At 43.3% G+C, this 22,013-nt stretch overlaps 1 protein-coding gene across 1 annotated transcript in view; it reads left to right on the forward strand.

Moving 5' to 3' along the window:
• mast4 (microtubule associated serine/threonine kinase family member 4) overlaps window positions 1–22,013 on the forward strand; it is a gene marked incomplete at its 3' end in the record, with an annotated part of 102,878 nt that overhangs the window by 21,062 nt on the left and 59,803 nt on the right. The window contains exons 2-3 of the mRNA XM_080529380.1: window positions 2,408–2,561; window positions 6,607–6,731. Of these exons, the coding sequence (XP_080385506.1) occupies window positions 2,408–2,561; window positions 6,607–6,731 (279 nt within the window). The remainder of the gene's footprint in view (window positions 1–2,407; window positions 2,562–6,606; window positions 6,732–22,013) is intronic.

The raw sequence follows: 22,013 nt of genomic DNA on the forward strand, positions 1-22,013 counted from the left end.
AAAAGCAGCCCCAGATCATGACATTCCCACCACCATACTTGACTGTTGGGATAAGGTTCTTTTGGTGGTAGGCAGTGTTGGGCTTAACATTTTCAACGATTTTGGACTCATCTGTCCAGAGAGTGGACTTCCAGAAACCTTCAGGCATGTCCAGATAGTCTCCGGCAAAGTTAAGAAGGGCAGTTTGGAGCAAAATGGAAAGAAATGGAAAAATAATTTGGTATGTGCCCGATACAGAGTGTCATAGGAGATAGGGAAACATTTAAGAAGGTTAGGGATCAAATGGATTCGATCACAAAATTTACCCTGGAAATATGGTTCAGAATACTCAAACACAACAAGGCGGAGAAGGATGCAAATTTATTGAAATGGGTGGCTTTTGATAGCAATTTTAAACCAGCTGGGCACGATGGGGGTTTCAGACAGTGGGCGGATAAAGGCATTACGGCTTGGTGCACACTGGTAGATAAGGGAAAGGTAGTGAGTTTCCAGGACTTGAAAACTACATACGGCCTGGATTGGAGGGAATTCTACAAATATCTTCAGATGCGGGATTACTTTGGGAAACGGATTGGACAGGAACTCTCCCTAAAAGTAAATGAGGTGGTACAAGTTATGATTGATGCATATAAAGGGACGCAGGTCAGGGCTATATCTACATTGTACAAGGCATTGATGAGTGGCAAAAACACAACAGGGTATATAAAAGAAAAATGGGAAACAGAATTTGATATAGAAATATCTGAAGATGATTGGGATTATATGTGGGAAAAACATCAGACCTCAACCTGCTCACGAGCATGGAGAGAGTTTTCCTGGAAAAATCTGATACGTTTTTTTATCACCCAAAATAGTAAATAACTATTCGGATACAAGGAAGTCATGTTGGAGGAATTGTGGGGTATCTGAGGCTAACCATGCCCATATATTCTGGAATTGCCACAAAATAATAGGGTTTTGGGAAATGATACATGGGATAACACAAGAAATTCTGGGTTACAAATTCCCTATGAATCACAAGCTGCTCTATATGTGTAATTACACAGAAAATGAGATACAGGTTGGGGACTCTTATCTATTCAAGATACTCATGGTCGCTGGGAAAAAGGCTATCACAAGGAAATGGGGTACGGAAGACCTACCTACTCAGGCCCATTGGGTAGACACAGTGGGGGAAATACATGTTATGGAAAGACTGACTCACAGACTACGACTTTTAGGACCACAGATGGACAACAAATGGATGAAGTGGACTCTATGGCAATTGACACAGACTTGAGACATGACAGCAGTAGCTTTTTCTTTTCCTTTTAATGTTTTTCTTTTGTTGTTTTTGTTGATGTTGAATTGTTGTATTATTGTTCTTATTGTTGAATAAAAAGAAAATTGCAAAAAAAAGAAGGTTACTCTCAGTTACCTGAGATGCAGCAAGGGAAGTCTGCAAATCTCTAAATGTTATGTTTGGGTTGGTTTTTGCCTGATTTGTTATTTTTCTTGTGGCTCTTTGGGATATTTTGGAAAGGTGTCCACTTCTAGGCCGAGTTGCTGTCATGTTAAATGCTATCCATTTGTAAATGATTTGCCTCACAGTGGACTAATGGAGTTCAAATCTTATATAGCTTTCCGCAGACTGATGTGCTCTTTCTAACCCTGTTCCTGATGTCCTCTGAGATCTCCTTTCCTCTTGGCATGGTGTGTTTCACCTGTATGGATGACACAAAACTGACCAGGTTTCTCATCTCTATTTATCAGTCCCACCCAAACTCTTTCCTAAATATCTCTGCTTCAACTGTTTCATTTGGTACCCAATTATTTACTCACCGGATTCTACTTACCTACTTGATTTAACCAATGCAACTTGGGGTTCACTTATTTTTGCACCTGCACACATTTCTTTATAATTAACAAATAACTTTTCTACTACACGGCACGCATGATTCCCTCTAAACCAACATATGGAATTGGTAAATATGTCAGATAAAAAAGACTGACTCTGATTAAATAAAGATTTCATGGTAAAAACTAAAGAAATCTATAATTGCACAAGGGGTTCACATACTTTCAAGCATCACTGTATTTGCAATGCAAATGACAGTGTGTAGGACATATGTCGTTTTTGAATCAACAACAAGCCTAATCATGCACACCATGGCAACCGTTAGCCTGTTAGCTCCTGTACTCACACCCAGTGGCTTCATCAGTTACATTGGCATGTGTACAGTGTACAGTAGGTGGTTACACCTTCGCCTGACTCAGTATTTGCACAATGGGGGGTCTGGACCCAGGCCAAGTTCTTACTGGGTTGTGGCGGCTGTTTTTTTTAATGTTTTATTCTGTGGTTTAGTGGGAGTTTGGGATCCATCCCCTGCTCTAACCCACTCTTATTTTCTCTCCTCTTCTCCCTCAGTTGGATAACATCCTGTACCCACCATCCATGCCCTTCCGGAAGTCTAGTAACCCAGAGGTGACCTTCGGCTCAGGCCTGGCACTGAAGTTCAAGAGACAGCTCAGTGAGGACGGCAAGAACCTCCGCAGGGGGAGCCTAGGGGGCGCTCTCACAGGTAATGCATTGTACCTCTATAGGCTATAATAAGGATATACAGTGGGGGAAATAAGTATTCACAACAATATTTCCATTGCAACTATTCACTTTAGACCAGACATTGGTATTCAGTGTTTCCCATAGGATTTTGTGAGACTGTGGTGGGTATTTCCTTAAACGTATTTCGTCAGCTAAATAAATTGTAACATTCCAATCCCTAAAAAAAGCTATGTGCAATAAAGTGGAATGACACAGGAAAAAAGTAATGAACATACTAAGAAAAAGCACGAAATCATCTTATGCCACGAATTAGTTCTCCTACTTGTGATAATTAGAATCAGCTGGGTTAGTGCTTGTTGCTGGGTAAGTACTTCCACTCTTTGAAAAAGGGTTTTACACCTCTGAATGCAAATAAACAAACCATTTGTCACCAAGCTTTCCTGCAAGAAACATCCCATGATGACCTTCAGCAAGACCTTTGCAACAAGATTGTTGAGCAGCATAGTAATGGCAATGGTTATTGACGGATTTCACAATTTCTAAGTGTTCCTATAAGCACCATTGGGGACATTATCGACAAGTGGTAGGAACATCACTTGACTATCAACTGGCCACGCCTGAGCTCCTTGCAAGATTTCTGGCCGGGCAGTCAGAAAGTTAGTCAGAAGACTAGCCGAAGAGCCAAGGACCACTCGAGCAGAGCTCTAGAAAGACTTAGAAACAGCGGGTATCTTTGTCACAATAGAAATAGAAAACAATAGGCAATGCACTCCACCGCCATTGGTCTCCATTCTCGATCACCCTAGAAGACTTCATTACTGAAGAAAAGGCATGTTGTTTGAAGTTGGCTACAACATTGGAGAAGCCTCGGCAAAAAACAACCATGTTGAGTATTCTAAAAATACCATACCTACAGTGAAGTTAGGAGGTGGAAGCACCATGGTATGGGGCTGTTTCTCTTCACATGGTACTGGTAGAATGCAAATCATCGAAGGGAAGATGAATGGAGCCATGTACCAGGAAATTCTTGAGAAGAATCTGTTGCCATCCACCTGGATGATGAGGATGACACACGGATGGATCTTCCAGCAGTACAACGATCTAGAACATACTGCATGAGACTCTCAATTGGTTCAAGAGGAAGAAAATAAAGGTGTTGGACTGGCCTAGTCAATCGCCAGACTTAAATCCAATAGAACATTGTGGAAGGAACTAAAGATCTAGATTCACCAGTGGCCCTCCCCGGAATCTTGTCGATTTAAAGACTGTGTGTTGAGGAATGGGCCAAAATTCCACCTGATCACTGACAGATAATTTTTTTCGTACAGGAAGCGTCTTGAAGCTGTCATTGGAAGCAAAGGCTTCTCCAGTGTCAAGTATTAAATATATTTTAGTTGGCGTGTTCCAATACTTGGAACTTTCCTGTGTCATCCCTCTTTATTGCACATAACTTTGGACGGATTTGGAGTATTACAATTTCTTTAGCTGTGTCGTTTTATTGAGTTAATGCCAATGTCTGGTCTAAACTTCATGTGAATAGCTGCAATACAAATATGTTGAATAAATCAATTGTTGATGCGTCAAATATTTACTTCCCCCATGTATATATTTAGAATATTTCAGGTTCACATTAGTGTGCTGCACGGGTATGATCCTTCGCAGTTCTCATATCAAACCTGAATGTGGACATTGCGCTGTTTGGCTAATAATGCAGTGAGGGGTGAGGTGGAGCTGTGCTCCGGGGGAACTAAGTAGGGACTTCCTCCCTGCTGGGATGTGATGAACGGCGTTGAGGAAACCGTTTGACTGCGAGGAAGGAAGGAAGGAAGGGTCGCTGTTTTCCTCTCGTCATCCTGTTTTCTCGACAGTCTTCCAGGCTTTACGGTAAGGATGGACACAGGATGCTGCCAGCAGCCAGAGAGGTGTGGTGGTACAGCAGCCAGAGAGGTGTGGTGGGTCTGTTGTGCCAGCAGAGGTGGTGTGTGTTAGGTATGGCTTAGAAGAGCAGAGAGAGTTGTCTCGAACCTGCCTCAGCCTGTTCTGTGCCTTTTTTTAGTATGGGCGAACATGTTAATGACAGTGGTCGAGAGAAAAGAGAAGGCCTGTATCAGTATTTGGTTGCTAGTAGTTGTCATGGGCGATGAGAGATATGGCTATCCTTAGACTGAAAAGGCCAAATAGCTGATACTATATCTGAAATGTAGATACTGATTCTGAAGTCTAGGCCTACCGTGTCAGTCACGTACGGTACATACAGTACATGTAGGCATGTAGAAAACCTCCCACCTCACGGTATGGTATTATGGTATTAGCTTCACGTTTTGCTTCTCATAAACATTTACATTTCAGACGCTTGTTTTTTTTCCCCATTCCAAGTAATCTGTGGTTCTGCTTTTCATCAACACTTCATGCATTCATTCGTTTTGACGTATCCTCACCGCTCTCTTGAGTGCAGCCCGAGAAGTACGAGACGGAAACCAAAAATAATGAGACAACATTTGGAATGTGCTTCGTCAACCACATATTATTGCGAATCCCAAATGAAACCAAAACACTTCTGTGTAAACCGCTCCATTCTAACTTGTTAGAGCCTGTTCATCTCGTTTGCAGAGCACATCATATTTGATCAAACTCTTTATTTCACTCGTCCAATTGTACTCCCAAGCTCCATCTGGCTAATTTATAGCTTTCTCAATCCTCAGCGCTCATATTCTGCTGGGGATTTCTATCAGGGCACCTCGGGTGAAGCGCTTTTTTTGAACTTCTTCATGCACTGTGAATTTACATGCAGTGCTATCCCAGATGCTGTTAATGTCCATGTGTGCAGAGGATAACAGGGGTATCATACTGCATAGTGCCTGCATAGTTACCTACTGTACTGAATCTCTGTTTTCATTTTAAACGTGTCTCTAAGTCAAGGGTCCACAAGGCCACAGTCCCAATGATCAATCCTTGTTATTGATTGGCTCGAGATTTCACATGCCTTGTTAGCTACCCAGGTCTTAATCAGTCTCTGATGTAAAGGCGAAGATGAACACCAGCATCGTGTAACGCTGCGGCCCTATGCTGTCTGAACCGATGAGGTCAGAGAGAGAGGTGGGGAATATTGTTCTCTCTCTCCTCTTCTCATCCTCCCTGCTAAGACTGTTAATCCTCTCTTGGCTGCTGCTCGGTGGGCTTCCTTCAACAGGAAATGAAAATAAATCAGCACATGGATGAAGTCTTGAGGATGAGAAGGATGAAGAGATATTCTTTAGATTATGGAGCCTCTGTGACACAGTACTGTAAAAGCTTCATAATCCACATAGACTGCACACAGACTCCACAGTAATGTCGTTGTTGTAGTCTTTGTTTGAGCTTCATACTGTGTAGCCTCCTCTGTGGTTGTGTGTGCTGTATTAAAGGATGTGGTTGAATGTTGATTATTAGAACACGTAGCTGGAGCACCTTTGGAACTACTGCCATCTAGCTACCATAGATGGATGACACCTTTGCGTGTTTGGGAAGAAAATCGAATGAAAACAATTTGGTCACAGTTTGTCATGTCATGGCAAATGTCATTGTAGAGAAACTCTCATATGCATGTTCATACATATGTTTACGACCTATTTGATTCAATGTTAGACTTCCTCATTTCTGCGTTACAGTCTTAGTTCTTATTAGAAGACCACACCTGTAACGGCTCTCGTCAGACTCATTCTCCTCATCTGTGGACGTTCAGGTTTGTCACTGTGGTTGCATCATTTTTGGAGCTTCACTGATCTCCTAAGTGGATTGCTTTCACTGCTGCCAAATGTAACCCTTTTTAGCTCAGTCTTACGGGGGAGCTTTCAACAGCTTCAACTTACCTTATGTGGCTGTGAAGTGAGCTGTTCGATTATGACTGCATTTTGACCCCAATTCACTTGGTAGAGATGTTGTGGAAATGTTGTTATTGATAAAGAGGGGTATAGGATCAATAAAGTGTGCTGGCCTTTTCAGCACCTATAATATCCACTGAGTGTAATGATATCTGTGTACATGTATGACAGCTGTGTTTGTTGTGTTGTTATGTCGTCCAATAGGGAAGTACCTGCTCCCGTACGCCTCTCCTCAGCAGCCCTGGCAGACGCCCTCAGAGACCTCCAACCTGGTACGCATGCGCTCCCAGACCCTCGGCAAGTCGGCCCCCTCCCTCACCTCCAGCCTGGTAAGCTTCAAGTTTTATTGTTACGTCACTTTACACAAGCGTAAGAGAGTAAAATTATTAGGCTTCGGTTCCTGACATGGCAGCACAAGACAATAAGGCACTAGGCTTAATTCATCTACCTCCACCTCCGGGTCCGTGATGGTCCAGCGCCTCAAACCGCCTGGCTCTGTTTGAACATCGGTACCTCATTCCCTTTCTTCTTCCTTGAAGTACATTAATTGTATTGTAATGAAGCAAGAGGGGCCAATCCGGGATGGGAGTGTTTAGGAAGGACAGTTTGGTACTTCTCATGGACCCTTGTATCTATTAGTATGATCGTAATGGTACTTTCAAGTAAAAATGGTTTAATGGTAATTATAATAGAAACCTGTGTATTATTATGGTAATTGCTGCAATAAGTATAGCTAGCTATACTAGTTTCATTTAGTGGTTTAGCAGATCATGAGACAAGAAGAGCATTTTTTACATGGTTAAAGGAGAACTTTAGTATTAGATTTATTGATTACAAGAAACCCATTCTACAGTGAAGATGAAGTTGCATGGAAAAGGGGCTGGGGGGGGGGTGAAATTTACTTTTGTCAAGGATAATAAAAAAAAGAATAATACCAAAAAAAAAGTGATGATATTATTGAAGAAAACAACTTGGATCCCATTGTCAAAATAGATCTGCTAGAAAGGTGGATCCACTAAAGATGCTGTTGGACAATAAACTGATTTGGCTTGTTAATAGTCAAAATGACGATCCACACTTCATTGAGAATATCTATAAATATGTATTGAGCATACAAGCAGCAAATGATGCTAGTTCTATGGTAGGGAACTACAACACAGTTTCCAATGTACAAAGTACATCAATTGGCCGTAAAGGAAATCATCCTGATCAACTTATTCAAGAACAAGTATAAGAACAAGTAGATCAAGTATAAGAACAAGTAGATCAAGTATAATATATTACACAAAATAAAGCCAATTAGATGGAAAATGGTGAAAAATGCACAAGAAAAATTTCATGCAGTAATGCGACCAAAAAGAATATACAAGAACTCATTACAAATGACGGAACAAACCATGCATCACCAAATGATATTCTGAAAGAGGAAGCACCATATTATTATATTTTCCTTTCAGTCTCCTAAAAAGTATTATACCTAAAAGTATAATGTTCTTTTTTTTTTGTATCTTCTCCAATTAGGAGAGGCTTGGGGCAGGGAAAATCACTAAATACAAATAATTGTACCGCAATTGGTAGTGGACGAGGCGAGTTACCTCTCATACATTGTAAAGAGCTTTGAACATCTGATGGAAAAGCACGATATAAAGGCAAGCTGTTACGAATACATTCAATCTAATAGCAATCACTGCTAGCTGTGCATTTTAAAAGTTTGTAGGTTTCAACTATATTTCATGCAATATGCAACGCAATAATCAAATGTAAAGGTAGATGGCGATTTGGTGATAAGGGACATGGTGAAATGTTTTTAAGAGTTCAGTCTTGATTGTAGCAGTGATAAACTAGGCTAATCCCTCAGGTCTAAATGACGTCAGTCATCAATGACCGGTGCCCTACGTCGACCTTGACCCTGAACAGATCTTAGAAGACGTCACCCGGCTGTCCTGTGTCCTTTAAGATAACAACATAGCTAGCTGGATCTCTCTTTTTTTTATCGGATATGATGTCACCCCCATTTCAACCAAGTGAGATGTGATTAAGAGTTAAGAGCAGCTATGAGTCACTCGTTCAACTCCACGTGTTTGTGTTTTTTCACCTGGATATCCTGAATAAAGGCTTAGGTAGACAAATTGAGTGTGTTCCGCCATGAAATCTAAAAATATCTAATGAGATTTATGATACATTGTGTGCGTGTGTGCGTGTGTGTGTGTGTATTTGTGTATGGAACTAAAACTCTTTAACCGTCTCTTTAACTGGCATCAAAAGTCAACCAGTGAGCCGAGTATGAGCTGTATGTTGGCTTCCTCTGGAACGAAAGCCAGTACAACCTGCGAGTACAACCTGCTCTGAAACAAGGAGACAGGCTCTGGCGGCGCCACTGGTACCTTAATACCTTGCAAAGCGTAGTGCTGTTAATTGCTTTGTGCATATGTTGTCATTTTCTGTTGTCACTGATCTGAGCCACATAAATGATATGACATATTATGTCAACCTCGTGGCAATTCAGAAAGGTCGTGTTTCAGCTGATCCTATCTGATCTAAGCCAATCTTTATGTAAACCCAACAAGCCTGCTTACTATTTCTCTACTCTGGGGGGCGCTAGTGCATTTTTTTTCCTGTTTGGAAAGAGAGCCACGTTGTTTGACGGAGCATACACATCAGGACGTTGGTGAACAACACCTTTGTGAGTGAGGGACAATGTGCTTCAATGTGGCGTGTGAATATTTTCAAACATGGCTTTAAAAAAAAAAAAAGGATTTATTGCCTTTTGCATTATTTATTGATGATCATGAATCAATATGAAATGAAAATCTTTGGGAATTGAAACTCTGCTGTCCTTTTCTAGATTCTGAGGAGGCACGGCTAATAACACGCGAACGTCTGACTCACACACGTCTTGCGCGATCCCTCCCGTAATTGTTGACGGTCTGCACGTCGAATGATAGCGGACAGATCTCCAGTCACCTGAGCCCAGAGCTGTCCCGAGCTGAGCAGCAGAGGTCCCTGTGCTGTAACGTCAGACCTGGTCCCCAGAGGTGCGCTGGCCTGGTGCCATGCAGAGGCTGCCGAGGCTCCCTGGAGACGGCCGCGTCTTATTTGATTCTCCTCAGACCCTGTAAACAGGCCAGACCCCATGGAGGGAGTCTGATTGAAATTAATGATCGCGAGGACCAGGGTCAATGCAGCACAAACACAATGTCATTACGCCGGGCTTCAGACACACAGCCTCCTCATCTGTCGTCTCGTAGTTTTCTCATTTGTCCCCTGTGTGTGTGTGCGTGTGTGTGTGTGTGTGTGTGTGTGCGTGTGTGTGTGTGTGTGTGTGTGTGTGTGTGTGTGTGTGTGCGTGCGTGCATTCGTGCGCGTGTGTGAGTATGTATGTGTTTGTGTGTGTGTGCGCGTGTGTGTGAGAGAGTGTGTGTGAGTGTGTATGTGTGTAAGAGCGTCTGTGTGTGCGTGTGTATGTGTGTGTGTGTGTGTGTGTGTGTGTGTGTGTGTGAGAGAGTGTGTGTGAGTATGTACGTGCGTGTGTCTGCCTGTGTGTTTTGCTACGTATCAGTCCACTGCACATTCTTCTTATCGGTTTGATTGAAGCCCTGTGTCTACCTAGCATGGCCCTGTGTCTACCTAGCTGTGTGTACCTAGCTGTGTGTACCTAGCTGTGTGTACCCAGCTGTGTGTACCCAGCTGTGTGTACCCAGCTGTGTGTACCTAGCTGTGTGTACCTAGCTGTGTGTACCCAGCTGTGTGTACCTAGCTGTGTGTACCCAGCTATGTGTACCTAGCTGTGTGTACCTAGCTATGTGTGTACCTAGCTATGTGTACCTAGCTATGTTTTCCTAGCGGTGTCTACCTAACTATTTGTACCTAGCTGTGTGTACCTAGCTGTGTGTGTACCTAGCTGTGTGTACCCAGCTATGTGTACCTAGCTGTGTGTACCTAGCTATGTGTGTACCTAGCTATGTGTACCTAGCTATGTTTTCCTAGCGGTGTCTACCTAACTATTTGTACCTAGCTGTGTGTACCTAGCTGTGTGTACCTAGCTGTGTGTACCTAGCTGTGTGTGTACCTAGCTGTGTGTACCTAGCCCCTCTAAAGATATTCAATGCCGGTCACCACTGCTTAGACCGCCGCGTGCGGACACACGTTGAATCACTGATGCATTGCCGCATCCTAAAGGCATCTGGATTGTGTTCTAAATACATTACAATAAATCTAAGTACAGCGACTCTAGAGTTGGGGTGTAATTATTTTTTTATTTTTTTAGTTCTGAGTGGGGCAATCCCACTCATATTTTTCCTTTTAATGACAGACACAGTAGAGATTATGACAGGAAGGATGGGTGAGAGAGAGAGAAGGGGTGACATGCAGGATATGTCTGCATATCTGGAATCGAACCGGGATCCCTGCGGTACATGGTCAGCTCTTAATCCACTACGCCACCTAAGCGCCCCAGAGTTGGGGTGTTATTTTGTCAGAAGAGTGAGAGCAGAAGAAATGGTGATTCATTCTTGACCTTCGTTTCTACTGAAAGAGACAAACATGCAGTCTCCATCCTCTGTGTACTCTGTGTTGGTTGCTAGGGTGAGTTGCTTTATTTGTCAGGGACCGTACTGTAATCATTTTTTATATTGGCGTCATGTTTTATACAGGTTTGATTTTAAATGATGATTTACACAATTATTTATACAAACTCAAAAAGAATCTTGGTTGCAATACACTTTTCTTTCAATATGTATGTTCGCAATTACATCCCTCAGATGGCTGTGCTCTAATCCAGTTTAATAACCCATCCATCTGTTACTCAAAATGTTGCCAGACACACACACACACACACACACACACACACACATACACAGTTGCAATCTACATGTTATTAGTCACTGTCAGGACTCTCTACCCGTTGTCCAGACCCCATGGCAGCCGGTTGGCCATCGGACCCCTCAGCCTTCATGAGTGACTCACTAGTGTAAAGTAAATGATATAGATTATGTTACCCTGAACAAAACGTTGGCTTCCGCAAATCATTTGAATGAAGTTATGTAAGAGTGGCTCCTGGCTTCATTGCTGAGTCGGCCCCATTTGATATTCATGATCATTTCACACCGGGATGTCTTCAAAATGAGCCCTAACCTTTGCGTGCCAATGACAATCAGGTTCTAACAGCCAACATCATCTCTGACACAAAGTGGCCATCAGTGAGGGTGCTGAACTTAGGAGGCTCGGAAACACGTTTGGTTCATCAAATGAGATGTTCATAGGCATCCACGTGTTTGGCTCCGAGGAGTGAGGACCATTTTGTTGCACAATATATCTTTTTAAAAATCATCATATCATCCATCCTTTAGTCCTTTCTTGCTGTATTTCGAAGGTCCTGTGTGGACTGCCCGTGCTGGAATTCCCATTCTGGCAGGAATAGACATGGTGCTCTCATTAGAATAACTTACTCATTAGGACACGGCAGGGCTCTGTAAAGGGCGGTTGGAGTTGAAGTTAAGTTCTGACTTTTAGAAAAGCATCTCTTTTGAATGCTCTCCCTTGTCGTTCCAAAGTCCCTCACCGCTGTGTGTACATGGCCTTTGGATATACTTACTTACATTGTGCCAGAAACTAATTACGTCTTGATGCTCTTAATGATGCCAATTAGAGAGACAGATCTAGCATAATAGAACTCCTCCTGTTTCTTTTATTGGTAAGTGTTATTCTTCCTTGGCTCGAACAACAGAACGCTGGCATTGTTTCTCAGTGAATGGAAGACCTCTAGTACTCAGAAAGTGTTTATCCAATTGTAGCATTTAGGGGTTTTAATGTGAGCAGATTGTAGTTTACATTTGGCTACTCTGTCTGAAGAGGTGGTTTAATTGGCCTAAGTCAAGTGAGTCAGATATTGATTTAGTTTGATCAATTTGATGTGCTAATGATGATGTGTATAATGATTACGATGAGGTTGATTATTCCAACTTTTCAATGTTGTTGTTGTTATTGTAATATTTGCCTGGCAATGATGTTAGAAGGCAACCTAGCTCCTCAAGCTCTTCTCCAGCTTTGTATTCAAGCACATGATTCCCTGTGGTTTCTAGTTGTTATTCATTCAAAGAGAGCTTTCCTAGAACGACGACATGGATTTTTGCATCAGCTCTGTTACATATTCCCATATGTCCCTAGGTCTCGTGGTATGGCACTTAAAATTAATAAAACAATTTTACACATTCTATTCACAGTAGTTGACTCATTTACATTCACTAGTGTTGTATTATTGGTTTAGGTTTGGGCTGTCAGTCAAAAAAAACCAAAAAGTGCTGAATAATTTTTTCTCTAGTTGCTTAATCTACCGATTAATTTGGGGGTGTGGATGAGGTAAATCTGGCCCTTCGGTGTGTTTAGCGAATTCACCATCATGTATCTGTAACATGAATCTGAAATGAATCTGATTATAACCAATACCTTATTAAAATTAAATTAATTGTCACCTAAAGCATTCGTTGGTTCAGCAGTCAATACTCCACAGCCCTAGTTCCAGTTGATCCGCTTTCTTACTGATTGACATGTCTGTAGGCTGGGTGGCAGAATAGCATGTCGGTCACGTTTCACCACACTTAAAAGTGTATGTCCCTTGCTGGCCCATCACCTCCCACCTCCCGGTGTGTCTCTCTCTCTTATCTCCCTCCATCACCCCTGCCTTGCCCTCTGCTTCGCAGGTCTCTCGTTATTGTCTTTTCTTCTCCTTCACGCTCTTCTGTCATGCCCCCCCCCCGGGTCTCCTTCCTTTGCGTTGCACGTCCCTCTTGACCATGATTAGGTTTGACAGGAAATCAATACTTTTCTCCTGGCCTGATATGGAGATAAGATTGTCATAATCCTGATGTTGTGGTTTGTGGACTGAAATTCCCCTTCATTATTGTAGTCCGAGATGTCCTTTCCAGATAGCTGGTGCTGTTGTCTCTGGTACAGGGGTGGCGCCCGTTGGGGTTACGTCGCTATACATGCCACTGAAAGAGCCTGGTTGTGTTTTATTGACACTGTTTGTAAGGTAGTTCATCAGAACCATTATATCACACGTCTGACACCATTATAGTTAATTCTCACTTTACAATTAACACACACGCTCTCACACACACACACACACACACACACACACACACACACACACACACATACCTAATACTTTTGTTGTGTTCTGCTGTTGTACAACACCCTGTATCCTATGTAATGGCAAAAAACGTTGAATTGAATCGATAAACTTTTATGCAAAAGGCTACTTGAGAAAGAACGCCCGTGGTTGGTTCCTAAAAACATAGTCGGTACCAACATATTTTTTGTAGAGTATGCAGAATATGCACCATGCTACTATATGTTTTTGAATGCCTTTATGCATACATTAAGAATGTCATTTTTTTGTCCCATTCTCAAGATCACCTTTCAAAGTCACGGCAAACCAGTGACCTTACATCTCCAGAACCATGTTAGTGGTACACACTGTGGCATGATGTTAAATGAAAACTGTCACTATTGATGAAGTGGTTGCAGTTTGAGGTGTCAGACCCCTGTCAAAGTGCTCTGTTGGGCATAACATGTCTATGTTTAGGAAGTCAAATGTGCTAGCAGGGCTCAATGTGACATTGTGTTTCAGATCTCCCAAAAAAACGAGAAAGGAGGTCAACGAAATGAAAATAAACAGAGTCGGTGACTCCTGTAGGATTCCCCCGGCGGACTCAGGTTGACATCCGTTTCCTAATCTGTGCGTATTGAATGTATCCGACATATGGTCCTAGTAGTGTTGCGTGTCTATCGAAAACCGAAACTAGAAGGTTGTATGTGATGTATTACAACCTTGAGGTGCTGTGGCACCACCATGAGCCTACACTACAGTATCTACTGCAAAGGATTGCTTAATAGTATATACTGTATAATATACGTTTCCTTTCCCTCTCCTGCTGGGAGGATGGCTGTATAGGGTTATAAGGTCTGATACACTCTACACTCTCACTCCAAAGTCTGGATGTATACAGAGACAATGTTAGCTTTGCTTTCAATATAGAGGATTGTGTGTATTAAGGTCTCCACGGGTTCACAGAGGGAATCTCTCTCCAACTCTCTCTTGCTCTCTCTCTAGCTTTCTCTTGCTGTCTCTCGTTCAGTCTTCTCTTTCTCTCTCTCTCTCTCTTGCCCCCCCCCCCCCACTCTCTCTCCACAGGCCACGACCCTCCTACGCCCGCCTTAGATCCGCAGGCTTCCTCTCGCTCCGATAAGCCCAGGAAGGGCAGGGGCCGTGGGTCACTCAATCAGCACTCTCTGCATGCTCTCAGCACTGACTCCACCGCAACCCCATCTCCTCTCCTCCTCCTCTCTGCTCGGGGGAGGAAGCAGCCTCTCCTCTCCTCCTCCTCTCTGCTCGGGGGAGGAAGCAGCCTCTCCTCCTCCTCTCTGCTCGGGGGAGGAAGCTGCCTCTCGTGCCCACCTGCCACGAGGAAATGAGACACAGAAACCCCCCCTGGACTTCCCCTCGAGGCCAGGCAGCGGCCAGAGGTGTTTCCTCCAGGGCCAGGCCCAACAGCCTCACAATGTCACCCGCCCCCCCCATCCCCCCCACCCCACAAAGCGGGTCTACTCTTGGTGATTGGCAAACAGGGATGGTCCTCAGAGTAGCTCTTAACAACCGGATACCTGTAAAGGTTGAATCCACTAGGTTGACTTGGCCTATCGAACGGCTTCCTCAGAGTCTCCGGGAAGTTGTTGCCATTGTAAGCCTTACATTTTTGTCCATGTCGTCATTTCTAGACAATCACCGTTTGAGTTCACAGATTGCTGCATACGGGGCACTGCTGTACTAGTGCCTGCGGTATTTGCTTTCAATTTGCACTGCAGGGAAAACCGCTGTGTTCCTTCCATTGTCCAATAAGACAAATGACCCTTCGGATAGCTTTTCCCCAGTGTTTTTTGTGAGCCTCTCATCCTCATTCTTACTCGAAAATGGAATTTCCTTAATTGTTCCTTTAAGCAGCCCCACAGACTGTGAGCAGTGAGTCGGGACTAGTCAGTCGGACATAACGGAGATGTTTTAATTCCCACAGGTAATCTGCAAGACATTGTTCAAATCCAGAGAGGTGCCGACGTTAATCCACCTTCTGTGAGGTTTTAAAGGTTTAAAAATGAATATGAAAAACAGTCTGATTTACATTAACGGAGGCTTGGCCTTTTCAATTCCCCCGCGCCTTATCAGGGAAGCACAAATGAACGTCTGTCCAGCAGCAGTCAAAAGGGCGCTCTGTTCTACAGACAGACCGAGAGGGGAAGTTTACCTGGCGCTCACCTGTTTGACCTTCTACTACAGGGTCTTCTCTCCTCAGCCATAGGCAGCTGTCACTCCATCCGTGCTCGATAAAACCGAAATCATTTGAGCTTGGCTGGAGACGGAGGAGAACGGAGGGGGCCCACTTAATATTCACACAGCATTGTCACAGCGAATGGAAATGAGCGAGCGAGAGAGAAAGAGAAAGCGGGCGGAGGGGAGGGGAGGGGGGCAAAGAAAAACACAGACTGAAACGGACTGTGAAATTGCCGGATGGAATTGGCGTGATGGCAATCGTAACCAACTTATTTTTCTAAATGTTAATAACTCTGACATCCGACAGGGTGGCTCTGTCGTGACGGTGGCGCAACAGCGAAGGCCCTCGGCCACTAGCCGAGTGGCTCAAAAAAGTGTTGGAATAAGTTGTTAATAGAGGAAGGGGAAATAGCAGGCAAAGCATGGAATCATGGGAAAAGGTACAATGCATATCCAGCTATGTACAGTATATAACAGTTTTTTGTTTTTTTGGGGGGGGTGGGAGGAGGAGGAGAGTGAGTCGGTTACGATCGCAACATGACAACACTAGGTCCTCTGTCGTTCGGAAGGGGGGGAAAAACTGAACTGTATATGAACACGAGGCTAGAATGCGTCCTGGGGCAGCTGTGGTTGCCGTGTTCCCTCTCCTCCTGTCCTCACTCTCCCTCCTTCCCTCCCTCCCTCCCCAATGCAGTCTCCCTCCTCCACTGTGAACCTGAAAATGGGCTCTTATCTTTACCGGGGGAGAGAGAGAGAGAGAGAAATTAAGAATAATTACTAAATTCGAAAGCCGTTGAACTGCTGGAGCCTGTTAGCTCATCGTTTGTGTCGATGGACAGGCTGACAGGATGCCAGCTGCATTGTGTCGAGTGGAGGCAGAACAATCCAGTGCAGGATATCCTCTCATTTTCATGGTCACCTAGGGCGCCAGAAAAGTGTGGCCGCTCCAGGGAAATGAGTCGCTGGGCCCCCAGTCGCCCACCCCCCCAAGCCCCCACCCACCAAGCCCCCACCCCCCACAGTCGTTATGCTGAATTAGAATTGCCCGTCTGCCTCTCTCCCTCCCTGTCCTTTCGCCCCGTCTCTCTCTCTCTTTCTCTCTCTTCCACACACACACACACACACATTCTCTCCCTCTCTCTCACACACACACACTGTCCTGAAGTTACGGGGGGGAGAGGAACAAGAGGGAGGCGTCAGCTGACTGCCCCCCTCCAATCAGATAAGTTCTGATGTAAGTGTTTAGCAGCTGCTAAGATCAGATGTATGGTGAGGGTGGGAGGGAGGGAGCGGGAGGCAGGAGCTAGGCAGCACAGCGTGGCTACACACCGGCATGAAGACATGAGGACTCTGTAAGGACACTGTAACATGGACGAGTCCAGCATTCTGAGGAGACGGGGGCTACAGGTAGGGAAACAAACCCAGATGTTTTGTGGGTAGGGGTAGGAGTTGCGGTGTGGCTGTGTGGTGACGGAGCAGGGCTCTGGCAGAGGGTGTGTGTGCTGCTCAACAGAGCACTGTTAGGAGTTTCATACCCCTTGTATTAACACTTGGGGCCACGGAGTGAATAACAATTTGGCTCGCTGTGTGTGTGTGTGTGTGTGTGCGTGTGTGTGTGAGAGAGAGAGAATGTGTCTGTGTGTGTGTGTGTGTGTGTGTGTGTGTGTGTGTGTGTGTGTGTGTGTGTGTGTGTGTGTGTGTAGGCTGCTTCTGTAGTCACAGAGCTGTGTTTGTAGTTTTCACTGCAGTGTCTAAAAAGGATTCTGTCTTGAGGTGACATTGAATTATATCCTGATTGATGTTCCTCATCGTAGGCAAGTTTGCGCTCCAACTTCTCTCTCCGGTTATTTCATCGTACCCGTTAACTGTTAACAGCCGTTAACTGTGGCCGCAGATTTCAGAATTCCTGCGTGACTTTAGTTGTGTAACCTGCCTGCAGTGAGATGGAGAGCTGCGTGTTTTCCGAGTGGCGGATTGATCGCGCCTGAAGAGCTGTCAGCTGGGCTTTTATGCTGTATTGACTACTTTATGATAATGGACCAGATATTGAAACAAGTGTCTAGCTGACGGAAGCGTTGATAGAAGTATTGGATGTGTGCAGAGCTCGTGTCAACAACAAATACTCTGCTTTATCAATGCATGATTGCATTCGTCATCACGTAACGGAATATTTAAATGGAGTATCACTATGGGGATTAAGAGTATTGCAATTTAAAAAATACCTCAGATAACTGACAGTCACTGTCAGAAACCTACATCCAAGATCTTCCAAGTAGTTAGCACAATCTACCAGCCGTGTACGTTTGTACATTTTAGTTCACCCTTACATTGATTTGTTTTGACACGACAGGAATGCTGTTTTCACAGGTCACCACAGGCTTGTTGAGTCGGTTTGTGGCAGTTTTGAGTGAACTCGTAGAAAGGTTTGCTGATTTGGCTAATGTACAACCTGAACCGTTTTTCCTGAACTCCCTGCAACTCATTTTATGTGCTTAGTCGATGTAATTGCTCCCCTCTCTGTAGATGAATCAAAGCAATTATGGTCCAACATAACTTTCACTATAAACAAACGTGATTTTTTTTTTTGCTTCTTAGAGATTGCATTTTCCCTGACGCTACTTTAATGATTTGATTCATCAATGAAGCACTGGGACTAAAGGAGATAAGACATTTTTAGGTTGCTTGTCCACAATTACTCTCCAGTATGAAGGTGCTCCCCTGCGATTAGACATTTTTAGGAACATTTGACTGCGGAAATGCTGACATTTCATTCCTGCGCTATGAGTTTTTTGGAGGATGGTCTTAATGGATTTCTTCATGCTAGCCATTAACATTTGGGGTAATTGCTATGTGTGTTTATCAGGAGCTCCCAAAGATGTAATTGTCTTCACAGGAGCTCTTAATCTTTCCAGCCTTTGTTGCCTACATTAACTTTAAAGGACGCCTCTACTCTCCCCCCCCCCCCCCCCTTGTTCATTGTTTCACACTACTCGTTACGCCACGCTCCTTTATGTAGACTGATAGGCGTCAGCTCAGCCAAACAGAAAGAGCCTTCTCTGTGGTGGGCGACTCTATATCGCTCCAGACCTCGTATTCAAATCGTGACGGGGAAGTTAGTTTGTCAGACATGAACGAGAGAGTCTCTAACTCTCCATTTACCCTCACAGCAGGAAAGAGCTGACATGGTTCAGCCTGAGAGTTTATGTTTACATTTGAGGAATGAGAAAAAATAGCCGTGTGCTATATATATATATATATATATATATATATATATATATATATATATATATATATATATATATATATATATACTGTACAGTAAGTATCATAGTCATCAGGAGAATGATGATGCATTTCTACATAGTTGTAGACCTCTACTCGACCTCCTGTGTTCTTCTGTTATCTTCATTTTCTTAGGTTTGGTAATGACAAACAACAAAGTGTACAAACAGCCAGACACACATGGGGCACAGTGAAGATAACACAGATTTGGTTAACTCTAACAGAACCCACCTATAGGTAAATGTTTCTTTAAGCTACATACAAGATATGTAAAGTAGTGACCTGTGACTTCCTCTGTCTATTTCCATCCTTGGACCTTATCCAACATGCTGCCACAGCAAAGTGTGCACTCAAACTCCTAATGTCAGTAAGACTCAGAAACATTCATCAGTTATTCATGACATATCATAAATCTTCAAATATTTACACGTTACCTCGTGTTTACTGTCTACATTATTGATCGGCTCTCCTTGTTTGTGTGTAGACTTGTGAGATTGAGCACAAACCTGTAGGAAATTCTAAAGCCACAAATATTGAATGACATGAACAGACCCCTCAGCAATCTAAAGTGTGTGTGCATGTGTTTTACCCATGGCTACCCCTGGCTATTGAGAAGGGGATGCTGGTGGAGGCAGGAATCGGACCATAGGCTCATTTTAATGCCTCCTATTGTGTGGTTTTGGGGATGATTGGTATCCTTATTCCATAAAACCAGAGCATGCAGTCAAGGATAAGCTCTTGTATAAGAAGTTAGAACTTGTAGGAAAGTTAGCAGAGTATATTTGTGGACGTAGCTGTGCCAAAACAACTCTCAAAAAAACACATTGCAGCCGTTGTTTCCCTGACAGCAATTCCCTTAGTGAATGTCCTAAAAACACTGTCCTAAAACACTGTCTTAAAACACTGTCCTAAAACACTGTCCTAAAACACTGTCTAGCAATGATGTGTTGCTGCTCTGGTGCCCCATGAAGTACATATTATTAGCACATTGCATATAGCATGGTACTAGGCAGTAATGAGAATAAATAGACAGTTGCGCTATTGTTGTATTAGGCTAGTTTTGTAATTACAGTTGCTTACATGGTGCCTTAGTCTCTGGAGGCTTGACTGCATTGGTTTGTTTCATTTAGCTTAGTTCCACACGTATGGTAAATCAGAAGGAATGGGGCCTGTGCGGTGTGATGAGATGTGTGCACATATAATTGCTTTTTCCATGGAGGTGATTATTCTGCCTTATAACTGAGTGGTTGTGTTTTCTATTTTCTTTCTTTTTTTTCTCCAATGATACTGATATAAAATATCAGGTGTGGCCGTGAGTCATGCCTTATTACTCATTCTATAGTACACCAGATCCTATTTCTCTACCCCAATCATATTGCAATTTAGGGTGCCATCTACCTGGTATGTATGTACTGTATGTATGTATGTACATGTCTTTTTTGACAGGTTCTTCATTTGACAAATTACATCAGATGTTTATAACCGTATAAGCGCCCAACCCTAGCATACAGTATATCATACAGAGCATGCATAAATACCTACAGACACAAAGAGCATACATTTATGCATGCTCTGTATGAACTGTATGTATGGTCTGTGTCTGTCTGTCTGTATTGGGTATCTTAACCTCTTTACTGTATTTTATTCTACTAATGGCATACAGCATTGACCCATCTCTATAACAAGGGCAATAGGTAAGCTCCGCACAAAGTGCTCTGCAGAGGCCTTGACCAGTAGAATGCTCAACGATGATCTCTGAGTTTTGAAGCGACACAAGCATTTCTATTCAGGACCTAGTGTTGTGTCTCTCGTCATGCTGACTGTATTGCCTCAGGGACGTCTAGCACGTTCTATACATTAATATGGTGTATGGCAGCCAGACCGAGTCTATGCATTGCTATCTGGGGAAATGCCATTTGAGAAAGGTCCAATCTTCTCCTAGGATGTTATCAGATCATGTCAGTGTATTTGTATTCACAACATGACATTTGCTCACAATCTGCCTGGGGTCGGTGCAGTGATAATCCGCTGGTGAGTATTTCTCCTGGTCAGCAACATCTTTTTTATTTCCATCCACACTTTTGGGTGAATAGCACTTTGCATAGGCCCGTACTATAGTATCAAGTGAGATTTGGCTGGATGTCGGTGGAATTACGTAAATGTGCATGAATTGCTGGACTGTTTCAGGGGCAGAGTTTGGCCTTGAAGGCGATGATAGTGTTTCAGTGTCCTTCTGAATAAAAAAAATAAAAAAAGATGTTCTTGTGAAAATAATGATTAAAATGGGGTGTGCTGCTATCGAAGTGAGAAGGATGGATTCACGCCTTGTCCATTACTGTCTACACTACATTGATTCCCAACAAAGTGCTTGATGAAGTTGCTGCATGTCAGATGAGACAGGTCAGTTGCTTAGAATTTGATTTTGAGCAAAGCCAATCACACTGCTAGTGTTTTTTTGGACTGGACTTGTGTTTCTGTAAGGGTTTGTTTTATGTGTGATAGAGAATCCTCTTTCAAGCAGAGTATGTGTTAACGAATGTGTTGTTATGTTGTCTCTGAAGCCACAATCGCCAAGTTTCACCGTTTTCATACCCGTTCATTCAGTAGTCTCTGATTTAGTAGTAATAAGGCGATCGGTGAGAAACTAAATGTTCCTGAGCTAAGAAATGAAGCCTTGTCACATGGACAGAGTCAGGGCAGGCAATGGATACGTTTGTGACACGGTCTGGTGAAAAGGGCTGCATGTCGGCAATTCTCAAGTCGTTGTGGTGTGCTAAACATGCAGTTAGATGTTTGTAGCGATGTTCCTTTTTAGCCTACTAGCAGCTGTTTTGCGTGTGTTTTGATTCAGGCCGAGTTTCTCCTCTATTTGGTTTGAGGTGGACCAACATTAAAATAAGCATAATCTTCTTCAACTATTTTCAGATTTCAATGTATGACACATAATTTGAAATCTTAGAATTATTATTGCACTTTCGTAGTCTGGAGAAAATGGCCGTGCCCT

The sequence above is a fragment of the Nansenia antarctica genome (assembly GCF_963989245.1).
Source record: "Nansenia antarctica genome assembly, chromosome: 4".
In the NCBI taxonomy this organism is placed as follows: Eukaryota; Metazoa; Chordata; class Actinopteri; order Argentiniformes; family Microstomatidae; genus Nansenia; species Nansenia antarctica.